Below are 18318 nucleotides of genomic sequence, written 5' to 3' on the forward strand. Positions count from 1 at the left end.
TTTACACACACACACACACACACACACACACACACACACACACACACACACATCAAAATAAATATAAATATAAAATGTATATTACATTAAAACATTTTTTGTAATATTTTATCTCACAATATAAATGTATTTATTTTAATAGTTTTTTCTAAAATGAACCCAAATGTTTTAAGTGCACGTTTTAAATATATATATATACTTTATAATTACACAAATCTTACTTAACCCAGTATTGTGCACTCACATCTTCTTAAGTAGACATACTTGAACATGAGTTTGCCTCAGATGTTCCGTTCACATCGATACTGTTTTTGGCTCACAATAATATGTTGTGACATGCCTAACGATTCATGATTGGCCATTACATCGTCCAACACAATGAGTCTTAAGAAAACTGCCTGTGATGACTCACTGATCCTTGAGCTTGTCTTCCAGCCATTTCATTCTTCCCTCTCTCTCTCCCTCTCTGTCTCTCTCTCTCTTTCCCTCCATCAGCATCTTTTATTCCTCTCTTCTGCTTTCAAGGCACAAGTACTTCCGCTCTCTCTGCCTCGACACAGTTGTGCATGGCTCACCAACCCTTTCAATTTAGATTTCAATTATCATGTTAGTTTTGTGATTAGATTGTGTCCTCCAGGAATCAAACCTCGCTCACTCTCTCTCTCTCTTCCCCTCTGCAATCAGATTGGATCTGATGAATTGCGACTGTAATTACGGAAGTTATTGAATATGCAGATCGCTGATGACTAGCAGTGTATCTGTTCATAGTGCATTAACTCTAACTGTATCAAACGAGAGGCTTGTTCAAGACCCACTCAAGTAATGAGAGAGGGCCAGTGGATGCCATTAGCTAGAAATAATAGCACGCTTGAAAGGGGCGAACTCAATTAAGACCTATGCGGTCCCGTTATGGTGCCTTTGTTTTATTCCCTGAGTGTACGCCTGTGTGTGTGTGTGTGTGTGCGTGCTATAAGATTAAGTTTTACAGCTCGCTTTCTGGCCAGGTCAGCTGATGAAGCATTGTGACCAGCGGTTTTGCTGTAAATACACAATGAGGTCTCTGCTGGGAGGTTATGAATTGCTCAGCTTGAGGTATTTTCCCCAGCTGACTCTGACTGGCCTCTTTTAAAGGAACCGTGATGCAAACCCTGAGTCTGATAGGTGGTAGTCGGATGGGGAAGGATGTCACGGTTAGAGAGAGAGGGGATTTATAAAGTAAGTCCATTGAACATTGTTGAATCTGTTGCCCGTCTCTAAACCTTGGCCTCTGGGTCCACTACATATTCACTCACACACACAAACACACCTCCTCTCACCCTGCGTATGTCAAGCTGCTCTCCCAACAGTTTAATAGCAAGGGTGCTACAGAGTGCTGTAATCTACACTTGACTCCTGAGCTCATAATGTGACATACCACATTACACAGAGACTCAGAGACAGACAGATGCTCACTAACTGGCCAAGAGATACTCAGTGTTTTAAAAGTGGAAGACCCAGTGAAGTGGTAGCATTAAATTAACTAACCTGTCAGTCACAAACTTTTTCATTTTTTTTTCCCTTTTTCCCCCTTAAGTCAAGAGCAGTTAGAGCTTGAACTACTAGTATGTTGAAGGGGTACTTCATGAAATGACAGTTTATTATTGCATTCCTGTTAGATTTTTTTCCTTCTGTGGAACACAAAATATGTTTTGAAATATGTTCATACTGATCTTTTCCATACAGTGACAGTTAAAGTTTACAGCAGCTTTAAAAAGCCTTAAATAAATATATACACGTATGTGTGTCTCTCATATGAATACTTTCAGTGAATAACAACTCAAAAATCATATTTTTCTCACACCAATCCATTGTACAATACAGTTAAAAAATGAGGGGTTGTAAGATTGTTTAAATGTTTTTGAAAGATGTCTCTTATGCTCATCAAGGCTAGTAATAACAGTAATATTGTGAAATATTATTACAATTTAAAATAATTTTTCTATTTTTCTATTTTAATATATTTAAAAATTCATGTGTCACATGACTTTTGTGTCACATGATCTTTTAGAAATCATTCTAATAAGCTGATTTGGTGCTCAAGAATACATTTTCTTTTATCATCAATGTTGAAAACATTTGTGCTGGTTAATATTAAGATTATTTTATCAATAGAAAGTTAAAAAGAACAGCATTTATTTGAAATGTAAATGTTTTTAGTAACAGTGTAAACATATCAACTTTTAACCTTTCTGAATTAAAGTATTAATAAAAAAAAAAAAAAACTTACCCCAAACTTTTAAACAGTAGTGTATGTCATCAGAAGACTTTGAATATAATATGGATTACTTTATGGTACTTTTTGTCCTTTTTGGAGCTTAACAGTCTATTTTGTGTTTCACGGAAGAAAGAAACTCCTACATTACATGATGGTGAGTAAATGATGACAGAATATTTTTTTTTTACAATTAATTGTTCCTTTAGACTCCTGGACTGCCACAACACTAACATGTAGAAACACTCAAACACACAACTGCATGATGAACCTCAACTCAAGGGTAGTGGTTGCATCAAAAAACAGTTACAGTGTTTTGAATACATGTATGCCTCAAGCACTACAACAATATAGTCAAATGAGCTAAAACCGTACACACACAATCATACTAGAATGAGAGAATACAGTGTGTGAGCCATCTATACAGTACTATGAATCTCACTTATTTATCATCTCGCCAGAAATGACTCCTAGTGGGAACGTTTTCTGACACATACACACACAGAAGTACACATACACACACTCTCCGCATGCTTAAATTGTATCTGGCTAAATGGCCCACTGTTAAATATTTACCCTAAAACTGTCTCCATTTGCTGTGGAGGTGACATCAGAACAAAACAGAAGGATCATCTGCCGGCATTATGCTTTCATAACACCGCATAAAACGTGTTGTTTGTCGCCTTTAAAATGCAGCACTTTTATGAATAATGCAGCTCTCGATTTCAAGAGGAAACACTTAGAAGTTGGATTCATAAAAAATAAATCCCCAAGTTTGTATGTTTTCCTCTGTGATCATAAGAGGAACAGTTAGAAAGTTAAGTGCCGCCACAGTAAATTAAATGAGCTCATCAAACACAATGCTAGATTGTTAGCCGCAGTGCTAGTGAGAGGAAAGGCACTCTCTCTGTTTCTTTGTAACTGCTGGATTATGGGGTCTATTTAGACTCTAATTAGTGTTCATTTCACAAGTTTCCAGTCTTAAATGTGTATTAATGTAATGACAGAGGACGTGTTTATTTTTAGGCGTCTAAGTGGAGAGGCTTAATACAGGCTAGCTAAATTAGCACATCCATTCTGACAAGTACTCTAATAACCACTGCGGATTAACTTATGACCCTGTTTGGGAGCACAAAGCTCATGGCCACTGTTGCTTCTGTGGACCAAACTCGCTACAGTTAAGGCTCTGTAGAGAAGCTTTAGCGCCTGAACTGCTGGCTGCTGCCGCCTGCTTCCGTGTATATTATTAGGTTAATAGGATTTCACTTGTTTACACCAACTGTTAGTTTAACTCGAGGTCAAAGAGGTGGCTTAAACTTGTGTAATTGGCTTATTAAGAAGGCTCAAGTAGCATTGTAGTGAAGGGTTAAAACACACACACAGACACAGCCGGGGTGCCACGCGACGTGCGCCGATCACGGGCTAGCTGCGTGCTCACTGTTTTCCAGCTTCTGATAACACATGGATTGCGAAAGATGACCTTTGTCGGTGGCTAGCTATTGTTTGCGGATTGGTTGCACACTCCGCAGGCTGTGAAAGACACATCTGCTGCCTCGCACGCAGAAACGGAGAGGGACAAAGGGGAGGAGGGGAGGGAAGACCTGTGCCACACCTCCCACACTGCCACAATACCTATCCGCTTATCAAATATTTGTCCGGCCTTCGTTACCTATTTACTTTCCCTCTGTTTGCTTTGCTTATTCAAGTCTCTCTGTGCCAGATACAATGTTACCAAGGACTAGATGCGACAGTCTCTTTTTTTGTCCAGGGTTATTCACCTCCTCACTGTCAGAGGGCACATGGACATTTTCTTTTGTTTTATAGTTTGCTTTCAATTTTCTCTTTCTCGCAGCCTCTTTCTGACCAAAAAGCGCATCGTGCACCGCCACGCTCTCGCTCATAAATACGTTAGCATTCCGAGTTGCTCTTTGCGTCGATGACAAACAGAAGTGGTGTTAATTTGCTCACTGCTCACTCACTCTTCCCACAAACCCTTTGCTGAATGGCCCAGCTCAAAATGTGTATTTGTTTAATATGTTTTTGATTGATCCAGTGATGATGATCCATACAGTCAGTATTGAGAACACACACACACACACACACACACACACACACACATATTCAGGAGCACAAAAGGCCTCTTTGTGCTGCTGACAGGCAGGGTTTGTGAATTCGGGGAGCAGGGTTGAGATTACTCGATTATTTCATACAGGGGCCCAGGCGAGTCACAGGACCCGGTCCCCGCCGCACGGAGCGGGATGGCTGTGGCGACGGCGAACCACAACAGAGGCCGAGGCCGAGCCCGAACCCAAAAGCGATGGACAGCAGCCAGAGACAGATACACACCACCCCTGTCACACACTTGCGGTTTTTTAAAAGAAAGCAATTTAGTTAATGATTTCATTCTGAAAGCCTGTCATGATGCATGCATCTGCTCCTGGCAGGAAAAGGAGAGCGGGGCGGAAAGAAGGAAAGAAAGAGAGACGAAGGTGTTAGTCAACATGACTACACTTAAGTTCTAACTGCTTGCGGCTGCTGTGCGGATCGTGTTACCGAATGGAGCAACACGTTGTAATGCTACTTAGAACTGGTTGAGGAAGCCCGTCACTGACCGTAGAGGATATTTTTTTTTAGCAAGACTCCAGTCAGATATTTTTCCAGCTTGTTGAGAAACTTTTTAAGACACTACTGTGCTGTTTTATCTGAAACGTGAGTGTGTGAGTTGGTCAGACACACGGTTTAATAGCAGACGGGTGAGACATTTTCTGTATCAGTCAGTGGCTAATCCAGTAATGTGCCTGCTTTCTGGCCTGGGTACAAATCTACTGCACATTTTTCTGTTCAACCATGCTTGTCAGCTCCTGGTTTTATTAGGCCGTGGTTCAGCGTGTTTCGTATTCACTTTACCGCTTTTTCCCTGTGCCGCTCCATCTTAGCATTGCTAAAACATCAACCCTTCATGTACTCTCTGACTCAGATTTTCGTGGCAATTACACAGATCAATGGATGGACTCTCCCTCTCACCCTCCCTGTTCTCTCTCTCTCTTTCTTCGTATCAGCTGTCAGTCATGTGGGGAGCTTCTAACCACCTCCTGACAGACATGAGTGCCAGCCGTTCGTTTAGCAGGGGTTTTTATTCAGCCGCCTTCGTCCGACCTGTCACCACGACCACACACTGTTGCCCATGCTTTCCATTGAACAGGGGCGAATGAATTAGTTTCAGAGGTTTAAATCGGCAATCAATGTCACTTGGCTCAACATAATAAGGCTTAATCGTAGATCTTCGAGATGTGTCCTGGCTGACCCTTGCGATTCGTCAGGCATCTTTACATGGCCTCATCTGGGTGGAGCGAACGTACTGCCCGTTTTGATTTTCCAAATGACGCGTCGCATGAATTGTGGCCTTTTTGGCATCCACTCCCGGTACTCCCTGATCCCGTCTTCCTGTCCTTCTTTACATGTGTAATGTCAGTGAAAAATAATACATTTCATAATTTGTTTAAATAAAAAAAGAGGAGAGGACACTAGAGAGAGGAGAGAGAACACTGTAAGGAGGACAGAGAAAGCATAAAAAGGGCAGTTTAGGTTGCAAAATAAAATAAAAACTTTAAGAATTAGGGATGGGACTAGCGAACTGAACCATTGTCCACCCCAAAAAGCATCCAGAATAGTGCAGTGTTGAAGGTATTTCCTTGATTTTCTTCATCCACAGATGAGAATGAAAGGGAACAAAACAGCTTTTCTTTTCATTAGACGTTGCAAATTTTCCAATTTGGTTGACTAGCGACTGGCGCAAAAAAAAACAAACAAAAAAAAAAAACCTTCCTATTTTTGGAAAAGAAAGGAATTAGGGGGACAGTGGCTGGAGAAAGCAGGGCACTGTGCGCCGGCATTCCAGATGTCCAAACGACAGTTGTACCAGCCCAAGTTTTTCTGGACACCGGGTGCCAATGATGACCTCATGAGCTCCAGGCTCAAGACTGTAGGCATACAGTTCTCACTGACACTGGCTTGAATAGCCCTCAGCCTTTCATGCGTCCATTCATTCTCTCCAGTCCTCTGGCGGCAAAATTACTCCCTCATAATTAGCTATTGTCCCCGTTTTTGGCTAGTCTGAAAAAAAGTTTTTTTGGCTAGTCACTTTTGTGTGCCCCCCCCCAACCCCCATTTTAACCTTTTTTTTGCCTGTCTATCACCCTCCATCTTGTCTAATATGTTTATTGTGAAACTGAGCAATATACAGCCCCCTTCCTCTGTCTATCTTTAGCATTCTCACTTCATTCTGTCTCTGTCTTCTGTCCTCGTCACAGTGGACTGTGGGAGATTTTACACTCGATTTGTTGACTCCTTTGCTATAAAGTCGGCCGCTCTGAAGAAAAGTATCTTTATAAATGACAGAGAGGACCTGTCCCTGAATGGTGCTTTGTTTACTGTTTTTCCAAAAAGGGGCCCCCACTATATTTCATCTGTCAGAGTTGGTAGAAAGCAGGGCACTGTGCGCCGGCATTCCAGATGTCCAAACGACAGTTGTACCAGCCCAAGTTTTTCTGGACACCGGGTGCCAATGATGACCTCATGAGCTCCAGGCTCAAGACTGTAGGCATACAGTTCTCACTGACACTGGCTTGAATAGCCCTCAGCCTTTCATGCGTCCATTCATTCTCTCCAGTCCTCTGGCGGCAAAATTACTCCCTCATAATTAGCTATTGTCCCCGTTTTTGGCTAGTCTGAAAAAAAGTTTTTTTGGCTAGTCACTTTTGTGTGCCCCCCCCCAACCCCCATTTTAACCTTTTTTTTGCCTGTCTATCACCCTCCATCTTGTCTAATATGTTTATTGTGAAACTGAGCAATATACAGCCCCCTTCCTCTGTCTATCTTTAGCATTCTCACTTCATTCTGTCTCTCTGTCTTCTGTCCTCGTCACAGTGGACTGTGGGAGATTTTACACTCGATTTGTTGACTCCTTTGCTATAAAGTCGGCCGCTCTGAAGAAAAGTATCTTTATAAATGACAGAGAGGACCTGTCCCTGAATGGTGCTTTGTTTACTGTTTTTCCAAAAAGGGGCCCCCACTATATTTCATCTGTCAGAGTTGGTTTTCTTTCCCCCAACAATGCTTGATTGTTTCCACACAAAAAAAAAAAAACGAGAGGGACAGAGAGAGTAAGGGAGAGAGGAAAAGAGAGAGACAGAGAGAGAAAGAAACAGAAAGTTCGAAAAAAAGAATCCAGGTTCCACAGACAGCAGAATTCTGTATTATATTTTCCTGCCAAATTCCGATCTCTGTTTTCCTTCCCCTGCGCTCACAAAGGGCTCATAACTTACTGTCAACTGTGAGGGAAACCACAAAGCTCCACTGTTGCTCAGCAAATAGGCTGTGTTGCTTGATGGCTTCACTGGCTGTAAAGTTTGCTTAACTGCAGCACTGACACCAGGCACTTTGGGAACTGCCGCCCCGTAAGGCCCCGAGCGAGGGACGGAGAGAGACAGCGAGCTGCTTTTCTGGTGTCTCAGAATCGTCACCGGCCGCACGAGGACTGAAAGAGACACGCGTGCGAGGGAGACGCTGTGTGTGTGTGTGTGAGCGGAGGAACTTAACAGCTGCTCTGCCGGTGGCTCCGTTCATGTGTGTGAGTGTACTTCGTTCAGCGTGGCGTTGGATGAGTTCTGACAAGACGTGCCGTGGCTGGGACAAACGGCCTGTCTGTGCTCGAGTGTTTTTGTGTGTGTTTGTGTGTATCAGAATTTGAGGAAGTGTTATGCCATCCAGCTCTGAAGTGGTGTGTGAAGAACAGAGAAGGACAGGAGCGGCCAAACAGGCTGAGGGGGACAGTATGTGAGTGTACACACCTGATACACACTCATTCACACACACATCTCACACTCACAGTGAGCACAGTGGCAGGGTGTTTGAACTAAAAGTTTTTTTTTTTTTCACTGTTCTCTTTATTTTCTTTGCAAAATTCTTACTCAGGCTATGCTTGATGTCTAGAATGCACTTTTAGAAAATACTGACTTGGTGTTCTCCTTGTAAATTGACTGTGTATTGTATTTTAAGAGTTGGATATGGAGCGGAGCAACAGTGGAAAGAGTGAAGGAGTGAGTGATGTGTGGAAGGGTTGTGAGGTTAACATTTATGGACTACAATTTAAACAGTGTTTTGATGGCTTTTAAAAGTGAAGGTTTTTTCACATGTTTAGAGGTGTCTTAGTATCACTATCTATAAGTGTGCTACAATCATTAAATTTGATTTTATTATTTATTTCTTCTTCTTTGAATAATAATAATATTGTTTGTTTGTTTATTAATTAATTAATTAAATATTTTTATTTGTATTAACTTTTATTACTGGTTATTTTCAATACTGTTATTACAAATAATAATTCTATTAATTTATTTGTTTACTTGTTTGGATAAGAGTGTCTTAGTAGTACTATCTGTGTGCTACACTACTGTCCATTAAATTAGATTTTAATTCTTATTTATTTCTTTAATAATGATGATAATAATAATAATTATTATTTTTATTATTTGTATGAACTATTATTATTTTTATTTACCTATTATTTATAATGTCTTTTTATTTCATTATTATTATTTTAATTATTATGTAATTTTAATGAACTGTTGTGTTTTTATTGCTATTATTCAAAATTATAATTTTATTTATTTACTTATATAATAATCACTTTTTTTTTAAGAGCTTGTTTTCTGTTCATGTTACTACTCCTTATTCTGAGAGACAATGTTCTTTCCTTCTGTCTCAAGTGATTGTTCATGGATGGGTAGACTGCTCAGGTACAATGGAAGGTGATAATTTGAAGGTGCTAAACAGCTACAGCAGGGATGATAATTTTCCAGCCCAGGTTTCACAGGTGACAGAAGGTTGATTATAGGAGGTGAAGACCTTGAGAGTCTGTGCTGTCACCTGTGTGAATTGCTGTCAGTGAGACGCTCACACAAAGACACATATGCAAACTCATGCCACTGTATGTCTCACACTCTTGTTCTCACTCTCTGTGGGACACCAGTTCATGTGTGTGCAATCTCTACAGTCATGTTTAATATTAATGAGTGAGATTATTATATTCATTTTATGTTTAACATTGTGCTGTTGTTTGGAGATAAGTATCAGTGGCTTCTATGTTGCGTAATTGAACGCTCACCAGCCTTTACGGCTGCAGCAGCAGCTGCTGTTGTTAAAAAAAAATGCTGAACGTAAATCATCAGTATTCAGAAATTGTCAGGTTGTATTTACCATTTTGAATGTTTTTTTTTCTTCTTGTTTTGTTAGTGTTGTTTGTTTGTGTAGTGTTGCATATTATTATAAACCTTGCCACAGGAATATTACACAATACACAGTTGCTTGTTTCTTTTGTATTTTTCACGGATTTCCTTCCAGACTCAAATGCTTCCTGTTACACTTTGAATAGCTGCATTGGAGTGTCCGGTTTCAGATTTATGATTAACCTTTTAAACTCTCATTTGAAAAGTTTTTATTAGCAACGTTTTACATTGCTATAACTTTCTCCGTCCTACCTTTATGTTTCTTATTAGCCTGTATTTTGAAAGCATGTGCGTATGCTCAAGCACGAACACACACATGTGTACTCGGTCGTGCGAGCGTGTGCGTGCGTGTGTGTCTGTGTGTGTGCCGTTACCCGTGGAAACTTGAAGCCCTGTCATAAAGCAGCTTTTGCCATTTTTCTGCTCACCCATCGTTAGCTCCTTCAACAATGGCCCTCTTGTTTTACCCTCTTTTATTTGATTATTTCTCTTCATATAGGTCTGGGTGGTGGTGCCGGAGCAAAAAGTGGCCTTCTAATATTTCCTTTTAGGAGTGGCTGGTGATTTAGGGGGTCTGCAAAGGCCTGTGGTTTTGAGGGGGTGTGGAGTGACCGAGGGGAAGGGAGCAACAGTGACACCGTAGCTCAGGAGTTACTTATCGCCATTGTCTATAAAAGGGCAACAGAAAGACACGGCAGAGACAGAGGAGTGGGGGGCTTCTACCGACTGAGCAGGGCGAAAGCGGATATACCAAGACACATGGCCCCCAGTCATGAGACCCCCTGAGGAACACCAGCGCGGGGTGTCTTCTAATGCCACTAACCAATTAAACAGAGGTCAGTGTGTGATGAAACGTTAGCAGCGGCAACAATTCATGAGTCGAAGCATTCCAGGCTACATGAGAACTCATTCCGAGAACTTAACTCCTAATCCTCATAAACGTATCGCAATATTGTCAGCTATGTATGGGGCCTTTCTCTCTCTCTCGGACTGCCAAAAGACAGGCTGTGCTGCCCTACACTTATTGATTGGTTTGGTTTGTTAGCCGTCCATTGTTATTGTGTAATCAGGCCTGAGCGGGAGAGGGCTGACAGGAATTCATATGAGGCCGCTCTGGCTTCGCTGATATATTCTCTGCTTAATATGCACAAAGGCCAACGGATCAGACTTATTTACTGGAGAAACAGATTGAATTATTAATAAGAATAAAAGGAAGCCCTGCGGTGGCTCGCTGGACTGTTCCGTGAGTGTAAAGCAGCCTTTAATTTGATGAAATACGATGGCGTCAAGGCTATTTGCCCTCCTCCGTCAAACGCCACATACTGTAGAACCGAAGCAGGTTTTTGTTTTATGGCTCATAGGGAGGAATTAAATGATTTTGAAGTGTGCTTACAGGAAAAATCCATCCAGGAATCAGGCCTTTATTCCAGCTAAACGGCAGCCGCATTGTTCCGTTCTCAGCCGTGGGTGCAGATTAGCCGGGTGGATGTGAGTGGGGCAGGGGGTATTATGGTTGGGAGGGATTGAGGGGCAAAACTCATGAACCTGGCACTCAGGGGCTGAGCCGCCCTCCCAGATCTCCTAATGAATTATTAACTCCAACTGACAAATACTGTTACGGGGCCCTGGCTCAGATCTGTTGCGTTTTCGAGTAAAATTGCTATAGACACATGTTACAGGAGGATGGAGTCTGCCCCTCTCTCTCTCTCTCTCTCTCGCGCTATCATGCCTCAGCAGTTTGACTGATGGCTGGAGACTGGAGGGAAAGGCCTGAGAGACTGAATATTTTAGAGGTAAAATAATACCACTTGAATTTACTGTGTAATACAAAAGAAGTGCTTTGTTTCGCTCGCAGTCCATTGAAGATGAAGGTGGGGGTTGTTGTGCTGGAAGCTCCAGCTCTTTGGATCCATGAATAAAAAATAGAAGCTGAATCGCTTGGCCTCTCATAAGCACGCTTTCTCCTCGTCTAGCCGTCGCATGCCCCTTCCGCATGCTCCGAACTTTGCTCTTAAATTTGATTTTCAATTAACGCTCTACAATTTTAGAGATCACTTTCTGTTTGATATAATTACAGGAAACAATTTATTGGCTGATTAAAATTGAGGCCTCGGTCTCGCTAAAGAAAATAGGGGTGCGGAGAGGTCTGGGTCTCCGGTGCCTTCCTCTGCGCTAACTATCAGACTTAGCTTGTTTGCACAGCTGCGGTATCCCGCTTGATTAACTTCCATTGACTTCCATTGTCCACTTCTGTTAGCTGCCGCAGAGCTCATTTAAGACTTTGCGGATGTGTTTGTGTTATTTTTGTATTTTTTTTTTTTTTTGGTAAGCATAACAAAATTATTAATACGGAATCTAGCACAAGACAATAGCAGCTTGAGTTGTTGTATTTTCTTAAAGCTCACTTACCGAACTGTATTAAACAATTCATATCGAGGGTGTGAGTCTTAAGTGCTCAGCCATGTGAGCAAATTGATGGCACGTCTTCAAATGAAGTAGTCATACTTTAAAGGGCCTGAGAGCAATTGGGCCTGACAGCCCGTTGCAACCCACACATCCCTCATGCGCTGAAGTGCACGGCCGCCGCATGCACGTGAACAGATTAACTCACAGTTTGGTGTTAAAATAATCTCTCCCGGTGTCAAATTAGTTTTCGTCCCACGATGAGCCACATGCTGGAAAACTTGGCAGGGCTGGGAGATGGAGTTCTGGAGGCACCTTGGGCTGCCTTCATTACCCAGACTGCCTCTCTCATCTCCCCTCAGGCTCAGTGGGCAGTGGAAGAACATTAGCTCACCTGCAGCCCATGACCTAGAACGCCCATGCCCTTTGTCCAGGCTAATGTGGCTAGCGGCAGCATTTTGGCTATCTCTGCCTAGCCTCTCATAGATCCTGGATGTTTCAGGCTCAAAACAATGAGTCTGCAACCCTGTGGTCAGCAGTCGGTCGTGTGCATGTCATTGTTCATGATGTTATGAGTGCTGGCTGTCTATTGTAAATTAGTCTCAGAGCAGGCAATTTAAAGGCCGGTAGGAAAGTTGTGTCTTGGCTGATTCTCAACTCACCATATCAGTTGCAGCCTTTTGATTAAGTATTTAAATTAAGTGCTTAATTCGATTAGCAGGTTAAGTTTTTCCTTAGCAGTAGTTGTAGAGTATTTTCATATTTTTTTATAAAATCTTTATTAATAAAATTTTTACTTTATTTTATTTACACTATAGTCCAATTTTAATTTCCTGGAGACACACTTTTGCACTGAAAAGTCGAGTTTGTGGGTGTGGATAAAAGAAACTTGGTTGAGTTTTACGCTATATGACATGATGACTTTTGTTTGAAACAAATGAATTTACCAACCCTATTTTGTGAATTGGAAATTCGCTATAAATCTTTGCAAAGTTACCTCACATCTGTCACAGCAGCCTATTCGCATTAATCCTTATGTATAATTGCAAAAGCAGAAAAGCACAATTACAACAAAACGAAGGAAAATGGCACATTTATAGACTCAATATGAACGCAATGATCAAAATCCCGTTAAGTGTCAGCGTCTCAGCGTCACCACTCTTTTTGTGGTTGGTGGCAGGGTTAGCGCTTTAATGAGAGCGTGTTATATGGTATGGTAACCCTCTTAGCGCGGTAATCAGGCGTGGGGCGGGGGGATCGGGCCTGCCTCAGGCAGCTCTCCAGCCGTAGCTCAGCACGTCCATTTACATTAAACAAAGGATTAAGAGGGACCCCAGTGCATGCCATTTCTCTCGCACCGAGCTCAGAGCCATTGATAGGATCTCCCCAGCTCTGATTCTGGTCCAATCGTGGGGTTAGATGTGGCGCAGAGGCTCAGAACAGCAGCCAAGTTCATATATATGTGATGTGAGGGCGCTCATACAGAATGAAAGCTGAGATCCAGCATTTCCTGTCTGACAATTGCAAGACTATTTATTCGGAAAAAAGTTGTTCCATTGGAAGTTTGAATGTTTTGTGACTAACCTGTCTTCTCTGCCCTTCTCTCAGCAGAATCATGTCTTCCAAGCAAGCCACCTCTCCATTCGCCTCGACCCCTGACAGAGGCGAGGATGGAGTGAATCAGGAGCACATGTCCTGGGAGAAAGAGGAGAACTCGGAGTCACTAGTCGCCCCTCAGCTGCCCCTGAACAATCTGCTCCACAACAAACCTCCCCCAGAGGAGCTCCAGCCAATCAGCAGCAGCGTGCCGCCCGAATCCGACTGGGACAGCCTGATGTCAGTCCAGCAGCGCATGGTGAGCCCCACTGCCAGTGTTTCATAGCTCATTTACGTGTGCTAACACAGGTTATGTGTGTTTTTAACTTTCTAATGAGCTGTAGATGAAAGAGTGCATTATTAAAGATAGTTGGCAGGATTCAAAGAATGAGAACTGTCTGGACGAGATGATTTGTCTAGAACTCGACAGATATTTTCCATTTGCGACACAATCTTACGACATTAACACAACATGGAGTAAACCTCCAGACGTATCCCACATCTATTCTCTCAAAACAAACACACACACACACTCTGTACCCCTGTAGAGAGTAATCCTCAACCCAAGGATACAGCTAGAACAGAGCAGGCCTCTCCAGAACGCTTTTGAATGAAGACTTAAGACTTTGCGATTTGCCAAGGACTTGGCTTTGAAGTTTAAGTCCCCCACAAGTGCCTGGAGATCCCTCACACTGTAAAAGTGCAGGAGAACAACGTATTGAATTGCATTTCACGTCAGAGCGATTTTATGAATCTATAAATAAAGGGACAATGAGAAAGCGGGACTAGGAGTGGGAATTCGAGGGAGTTGAGGGAGCCGCCCCCCTCCTCCTTGGTGGTCTCTCTAGACCGTAAGGCAGAGAGCCCAGACGGGAGACTGACAGTCACTTATTGTTCGATGCTTGTAAAAGGGAACTCTCCATAAACCCTCCCTCTGCTGCTGCTGCTGGCCCAGAGCTAGGTGACTCCGACCGGCCCCTGAGGTCTGGACTCCCCTGGCCCGGCAGCATCCAGATGCCAGACCCCACTTTAATTAGCCTAAAAATTTTACTGTCATGAGAGGCGTTTTGCCTTTTCTTTATCTAAATTGCAAGGAGTTTGCATTCCATTGGTGGGAACATCACAACATGTGACATCAAATGTATGTGAGGGACAGCAGGATGCACTATTGCACCCATAAGACAAACAAATCTGTATTTCTTTGAAATCTCAAATATTTCTTAGCAATCAGATTCAATGTAGATCAAATGGAGAATATATATTTTTTTCCCATTAAACAGGTTTTCAGACAAATAAAAAACACAATACAAATCCTCACATGTAAATGCAGAAGGCTTTAGCACTGCTCAGGTGGTGCTGATTCCTAATTAGATTACAGAGAGCTTTTGTGATTGGTGTAATTAGAAAGGCATTTCAAAGAATTGTTACCGCACCGCTGTGGTTGGATATGCGCGGGATGATCTCTCGGTTTCCTCTTGATATAATGAGGGAAAGCATATGAAAAGTTAATTGTGCTCATTTGATGTTCAAGAGCAGCTGCTTGTGTTTGATTTGCAGTGAGCAATGCATTCACGCTCGCTTGTCTTCACAGGAGCAGGACATCCTGTTGTTGAGTGAGGCTTTTTTGCTTCAGCTCTCACCTGATAAATACTTCACTATTCTTTAGATAAAAACGACTGTAAATGTAATGTGAAGTATGTGCAAACTCTTAGTATATTGAGTCATGCATTAAGATCTGGTATGTCAATATAAGTGTAGAGACATGAAATAAAATATATGTACAGAGTCTAAGTAAGAGAGAGAATTGTCTCTTGGTAATCCTAATGTTGCATGTCTGTAAGCAATACCATATTTGTGTGCCCAGCAGAAAATTTTATTGCTCAGTTATTTCTCATTCATAGATCAGGAGACTTAATGCATTTGCCAGTTATGATTAATTTAGATATCAGTTTGTTTTAGATGTTACTATGGGGGGCCATTTCTGCCTCAATTTTTTTTTTCTATTTAAATGTTTTTTTTTTTTAATGTAATTTATTTCTGTGATGGCAAAACTGAATTTTCAGCAGCCATTAACAAGTCTTGTGTCACATGATCCTTCAGAAATAATACTGAATTTTTTTAAATAGAAATCTTGTCCCTTTAATTCATCTTTGCTGAAAACATTATTCATTAATTTCTTGCTTTCTTTCTTTCTTTCTCTCTTTCTTTCTTTCTTTCTTTCTTTCTTTTTTAAGAAATTAATACTTTTATTCAGAAAGGATTGATATAAATAATCCAATATGACAGTAAAGACGTTTCCAGATATCAAATATTTTGAGGTCACCGTATGCATTTCTTCCAGGTATCTTTATGGTGAACCAGTGAAAGGTGTTGCATATGTGCTGTTTGGTATTGAAATTGATGGTGAAAAGAAGAGACTCACATCTATGAAGCAACTAAATGATGTAAGTTGTTAAACAAGAAAAAAACATTAGTTTAAGTACCTTAAATCAGCTTTATAGTGCAAGACTCTTGTTACTCCATGTTTTATTTTACAGCTGAATGGAGGACATGTTAGTTTTTTTTAATTTGGTCGTTGAAGAATTTGATCGCATGTGTTTAAGTACATATTAATGACTCTGACTTTGGCAGACTTAAAAATGAAAAATTACTTTTTTATTTTTTGCTTGCTCTCTTTACTTTTGTTGTCTTGTACAAAACAATTGAGATATTCCAACAATCTCATCTGTAAATTTGGCTTCATGCTTGTGTTAGCAGAACCTTCAGTCTAGGCCAGCTGATTTGTGGGATTTCATTCCGTGTGTCGCTGCCACATAATCACACTGCCCTAATGCCCGTCTGTGCCCTGCTCTCCAAAACATACACCTGCCAGTTTTTCTCTCATTGATGGAGCAATCCTACGCCAACCACTTCTCTGTCAGGACTCCCACTCCACTCGCTAATGTGCTTTTGCACTTTATTTTTACAATCACTCAGTAGTGTGTAGACTTACTGAGCCCTGTGTAGGATCAGACAAACAGATCGCTTCTCCCTTTCGTTCTGTTTTCCCTCTCTGTGCAGTCGCTCGGGGAACACTGAACTATCAGCTGCAGACAGAAGCCCAGTTAACCACTAAACCACACACAGGTGGGACCGCAAAACAACAGCAGCTTGAGACAGGGGCCAGATTTACGATGGCCTGGAGGGTTCCGCGAAGAACAGCCACCCGCTTGCTAACCAACAAATTACACTGCGCTCGAGCTCGGCTCAAACACGCACTCGTAACCTTTGCAAAGGAATTACAGCGATGACAATTGTAAAGAGAAAAGAGTTGTTAAACACCATTTATCTGCTCTGTAATCATTTAACTTGTATCCTAAACTCACTTTCTCTAATATAAATGGTACGTCTTTAGCACTTTCCAAATTTTTAAACAGTTTTAACATTTTAAATGTGATTAAATTGCTCTCTTTTTCATACTCTGACAGTTTAATTTCTCTTTTGACATGAAGTAAAAAGTAAACAACGAAACCCTCAATCTTCTCAAACTCCTTTGTGTTCTCCTGCAGGAATCGGACAGCAATAAAGTATGTTCCTTATACTCCTTCCGGAATAACTCTACCTCTCCACACAAGCCAGAGGAGGGGGCCAGGGAGCGCGGCGACCTGCTAAGCAGTTCAGCCTTCGGAACGCCAGAGCGCCGCAAAGGAAGCCTGGCCGATGTGGTGGACACACTGAAACAGAAGAAACTAGAGGAGATGACAAAGACAGAGCAAGACGGTATGGAAGGTTTCAGCATGTTTGTGTGTGTCCAGATTTAGGAATTTACGTGTATGTGAGCAAATGTTCTTTTCCTCTTAGCGAGAAGCGTTTTTTGGCGTCCATCGATCTCCTCAGTCACTCTGTTTTTCTCGTTCGCCTTCTCTACTTCTGTATAACTCTGTATTCTTTCTCCTTCGACATCATCCATCTCTTTTCTCCCACCGTACACACGCACACATGCAGTCTTTTAACCTGGGAGGACTGACGTGGCTATGTTTTCCAGTTTGTTCTGAACCGAGTCCAGTGTGACAAAGAGTGGGTGGCACTACCCCTCAGCTTAAGTGTGGTCTCCAGACGATGCCAAACCAAACTCTCAGACCATAAAACACACGCCACGACCTGATGCCAGGAACATTACCTTTTTATTCTTCAGTACAGACGACAGCATTCATGCCGCAAAATTCATCTACAGACCAACTCAAATAGCTCCAAGAAGGCTTTTTTCTTCCATGTGTTTAGGGCCCAGAAGTATCCAAGGATTTGGCAATTCAATTTGAATGATTTAAAATGATATATAATACATATGTATAGTGTAAGAATATTGTTATATAAAGGATTTATGCATTTGGGCACATTTAAGTTGTAGTTTCTCAGCAAGTAAAAGTAAAAATCCAGTCATGTGGCTGAAAGGAGTATCTAGTTAATTGATAAAATTTCTAGGGCTGTCGCGATTCGTTGATTTTATTCGACTATTCAATTTTTTTAAATCCTCGACTTCATTTTGCTCGCGTCGACTAACCGGCAAAATACCGGAAGTGGCTCATTTCACAGACGAGAATGTATAAAACACATTATTAGTCTGTTTCCCAAGGCTGCATGATATATTAAACCCATTTAAAAATCATAATTAAGCATAATTGTGTATTCACAAACACTATGATTTAATGAAAGAATTATATGCGATGCAGTTCTAATACAGTATATGCGCTTTAATTATTTACATGCGTGTAGGTTAAGTACGTGCGTCACACAGCGGCTCCG

General features: G+C 41.5%; 1 protein-coding gene across 11 annotated transcripts in view; it reads left to right on the forward strand.

Annotated features, from left to right (window-relative positions):
- The window catches only part of sox6 (SRY-box transcription factor 6), a 166644-nt gene that overhangs the window by 47012 nt on the left and 101314 nt on the right, over positions 1-18318 (forward strand). For 5 of the 11 annotated variants that reach the window (XM_016485751.1, XM_016485756.1, XM_016485758.1 and 2 more), the window contains 2 exons: positions 13549-13795; positions 17085-17295. In XM_016485751.1, the coding sequence (XP_016341237.1) occupies positions 13549-13795; positions 17085-17295 (458 nt within the window). Of the gene's footprint in view, positions 1-7834; positions 8087-13548; positions 13796-17084; positions 17296-18318 lie in introns of those variants that run through there. The other 6 variants (XM_016485749.1, XM_016485759.1, XM_016485755.1 and 3 more) reach the window with 4 other exon arrangements.

This window comes from Sinocyclocheilus anshuiensis, unplaced genomic scaffold (genome assembly GCF_001515605.1).
Source record: "Sinocyclocheilus anshuiensis isolate Anshui unplaced genomic scaffold, SAMN03320099.WGS_v1.1 scaffold529, whole genome shotgun sequence".
Taxonomy (NCBI): Eukaryota; Metazoa; Chordata; class Actinopteri; order Cypriniformes; family Cyprinidae; genus Sinocyclocheilus; species Sinocyclocheilus anshuiensis.